This window comes from Strigops habroptila, chromosome 21, assembly GCF_004027225.2.
Source record: "Strigops habroptila isolate Jane chromosome 21, bStrHab1.2.pri, whole genome shotgun sequence".
In the NCBI taxonomy this organism is placed as follows: Eukaryota; Metazoa; Chordata; class Aves; order Psittaciformes; family Psittacidae; genus Strigops; species Strigops habroptila.
The window spans coordinates 4,722,471-4,726,137 of record NC_044297.2 but is presented as its reverse complement, the minus strand read 5'-3'; the positions used below and the strand labels follow the sequence as shown (position 1 = coordinate 4,726,137).

The 3,667-nt window shown below is 52.7% G+C and overlaps 1 protein-coding gene across 1 annotated transcript; it reads right to left on the bottom strand.

Moving 5' to 3' along the window:
• Positions 1 to 595: 595 nt before the first annotated feature.
• Positions 596 to 3,254, bottom strand: NKX3-1 (NK3 homeobox 1). Its single transcript, XM_030510271.1, has 2 exons — positions 2,909 to 3,254; positions 596 to 981 (listed from the first exon to the last, which is right to left on the bottom strand). The coding sequence occupies exons 1-2, from the start codon at positions 3,252 to 3,254 to the stop codon at positions 596 to 598; spliced, it is 732 nt and encodes a 243-aa protein (XP_030366131.1).
• Positions 3,255 to 3,667: the final 413 nt, after the last annotated feature.

Below are 3,667 nucleotides of genomic sequence, written 5' to 3'. Positions count from 1 at the left end.
TTAATGGTGGACTTGGCAGTGCTGGAGTAATGGTTGGACTTGATGATCTTAAAGATCTTTTCCAACCTGGCTGATTCTGTGATTCTGTGTTGAATGGGGGCTTGGAGCAACCTGCTCTAGTGGAAGGTGTCCCTGCCTGTGGCAGGGGCTTGGAACTGGATGAGCTTTAAGGTCCCTTCAACCCAAACCATTCCAGGAATCGGTGCCAGCCCAGGATCTGCAGTTTGCCTTTTGCCCTCTTGGTGGGCACAGGTGATTTAGGAGGCGCAGAGAGGGTTCATCACTGTCTCCAGGGCTGGACCATCCCTTTCTGCCCCCCAAAATGCCTGCAGTGTTTTACAGCTGCAGTTCCACCTCATAACTGTGATATCAAATGTGCTGAATTAAAATTCGGCGGGGGGGGGGGGAGGGGGGGAGAGGTTGGAGCTCTTTTTAGGTTCTTTTTCTGTTAGCAACAAGAGAGGCTTGTACGGCAACTAGATGCTGATCATTACTGCGAGCAGGGTGTTAATTAACACTAGAAAAAGCAATGCAGTATTAAACCCTCTACCACGTTTAAGAGAAAAGGATGCTTTCTGCTTACAACAAGGAGCTGCTACCACACAGGGCTCCAGCCACTCAGGTAATAGAGGCAGGGCAGGTAGTGCCAGCCGCCCCGCAGCGCCAGCAGGGATGCTCCGTGGAGCTCGGCTGCTTTCTGTGTGTCCAGTCTGGTGATTTCGGAGGCGACCTGTTTCCGTTTGGTTTTATACCTCCTGTTCTGGAACCAGATCTTGACCTGGGTCTCGGTGAGCTGCAGGGTCCGGGCCAGGCGGGCCCGCTCGGGGGCAGACAGGTACCTCTGGTGGCTGAATTTCCTCTCCAGTTCGATGACTTGGCTGTGGGAAAATGCTGCCCGTGAGCGCTTTGCCTGCTTGGGGGGACACGGGGCCATGGGCCGGGACTGCAGCGGGGGGGCACAATCTGACGGGTAGGGCTCCGCTGTGGCGTCTGTGGGAGGAAAGAGATGGGAGTTACCTGCTTGGAAAGAGCCCCAGTCTCTTGATTTTCCCCTTCCAGAGATAGAAATAGTGATGTATGTTCCTGGAGAGAGACTTTGGACAAGGGCAGGACAAGGGGGATGGCTTTAACCTGCCAGAAGGGAGACTGAGAGGAGATCTTAGGGAAAAGTTCTTCCCTGTGAGGGTGGTGGGACACTGACACAGGGTGCCCAGAGAAGCTGTGGCTGCCCCATCGCTGCCATTCAATATGAATATACATTCAAGGGACTCAAATAAATCAGGGCTGTTTTTCAGTGCTGGTGGAGGTCTGCCTGAGTACTATTGTTATGTACAGTGTGGCATCAACAGCTCTGGAGATTTTTATTGCAGAATTCATACTATGAAGGCACTTGTTTGAAATGTCCTCCTGTACCTATGGGAAAATCCTGATTCCCCAAAGAGAACAAGTTTCTGTCCTCAAGTTACAAAGGACAGCTCAGAAATGGGGAATTAGTACAGCTGAGAGCAGGCTGCAGTGAGAAAGCATTGGAAATAAATCCCTCCCTATTCACTCTCACAGTTCCAAGGCAATGGCAAGAAATTTTAGGGCAGACTTTTAAACCTTCAGGCCTGGCTTTACAAATATAACTGCAGACCTGGCCTTGAACTGCAGCTCCAAAGCAGCATCTCAGCGTTTGCCTCCAACTTATTTCTTATGGCACCTGAGCCACGACCCACAAAGGTGCTGAGCTCCCTGGAAAGCATCACATATAACTGTTAAACCTTCTCAAGTCACTTTAGTTACGCAGTGAGCTCCTTTTTCCCCAGCTTGGGATGGAAATAGGCCAATTGAGTTTTTTCCCTTTAGTTATTTCTTAGTCTATTTTCTTAAGATGTGAACACAACGCTCAAGATAGAAACATCGGGCTTAACTCCCAGCTTGTGTAAATCACGGTTGTCCCACTGAAATCCCCGGAGCTGCTCTGATTTACACAAGCAGCTTTCTGGGAGATCTGGTGCAGCTTTTAATGATTTTCATAAGCCCCAGCCTGGTGGCTGTTTCTGAACTTGCTTTTATGTAGAAACTCCTTCTCACAGCACTGAAACATAAAGCCAACATTCCCCTGGCAAGGGCTGTCGTAGCATGCAAGAGCCAGTCACTAGAGAGTTCAAAACTGCCTTTTTGGCTGGTGCAGCTCAGCCCAAGGGCTGCTTGGGCAAGGAAAGGCCAAATCCCCTCCTGCAGCCCCGACTGTGCTCGTGCTGCTGCAACACAAGAGGCAACAGGCAAAAAGATTTGCTTCCGAGTGTGGTTTTCAGTGTGTTGCTTCCGCAGTGAAATGTTATTCCTGCAAGGAATTTGGGAGTTACACGCTAGAAAGGGATGCTGTGGCAAGAGGAGCAGGTTACTGTTAAACCACAGGATATATGGAGGTAAAGGCTGGGAAATCAGGGCTGAGCACACAGAGAAGCTGAACCCAGCTTCAAACAGCACAAATTCAACACGGGAACATTCAGAGGACCAGAGGCACCCATGAGCTCCGCTGCGGTGGCATAAAGGGTGGGCACAAGCTGCCTCTCTGGGCTGGCAGCCCACGGTGCCTTTGCTGGGCACCTCGTGGATTGAAGGGAACTTTATTTCCCAGGAAATCATAGAAATGCATCGATTGGGTTTTATTTTTAAATGGTGTTTTAGGCAGATTCAGTCCTTTGAGCTATTTGAAGCGCCCGGTGGAAGGTTTGCTATTACATTGCTGCTATTCCTCTTTCTTTCCCCCTCCTAGAGCACAGATACTCATGGTATTTAAAGCACGACTTATTTGGCTCCAGCAGCTGGGTCTGGATCCTGCCCCTTGCAGAGGGTTACCCTTGACTCAAGCATAACCACTACTGATCCATTCCCCAGCCAGGAGCTTCCACCCCCTTACCTGTGTCTGCTTCATGGGGTGTCCCTTGGGCTTGGGATGCTCCTGGAGGATGAGGGCTCCTGGTGGGATGCCCTGGGGCAGCTCCCAGGGCAGAACTGCCCTTGCTCCTCTCCACTGCGGCTGCCCCTGGCTCCCCATCCTGGCTGCCAAATCCTCTGCTCTTGCCCCTCTCCGGCTGCTCTCCCTGTTCTGCCCCATCCCAGAGGATGTCTTGGATGAGGAAGGATGTCCGGGGCCTGGAGGCGATGGGCACGGCGTGCTGGGCTGCTGCCGGGGTGCAGCTCATCCCTGCCAGGGTGCTGCTGGCTGCTCTCTGCCTCCTTGCGGGGAGCACCCTGGCACTCATGCTCCTCTTCCTCTCCCTGCCCAGAGGCTCACGGGCTTCCCACCCTCCTGGCTCTGCATTTATAGGGCAGGCAGCCAAGCCTCCCGGGCCTGATTGGAGATCCCTGGCAGGAGTCTACGCCCTTTGGTGGTGTCTTGGCTCCCACGGGCTTCCTGGCTGCTTGCTTCTCCCTCTTGCTCAGGACACCCATCCCCATGGATCCATGGGGTCACAGCCAAACCTCAGCCTCCTTCTTTGCCCCTTGTTGCTCCCTTGCTGGCAAATCACCCCTGAGCTTTTATGGCAGACGCGTAAGTGAGCTCATCCTTTTGGGGGTCAAAATGCTTCCAAGGTGGGGGTTTGGGTGAGAGGAGAAGGGAGCAGCATTGCTGCCTTGAAGGGATGCTCACCTGCAATGGATGCAGAGGAGGCCA

Excerpts from the sequence above, each read along its gene's own strand:
- NKX3-1 (XM_030510271.1), bottom strand. The coding sequence starts at position 3,254 with ATGAGTGCCAGGGTGCTCCCCGCAAGGAGGCAGAGAGCAGCCAGCAGC. Across the intron at positions 982-2,908 it reads ACCCCATGAAGCAGACACAG|CGGAGCCCTACCCGTCAGAT; the intron begins GTAAGGGGGTGG and ends CAGACGCCACAG.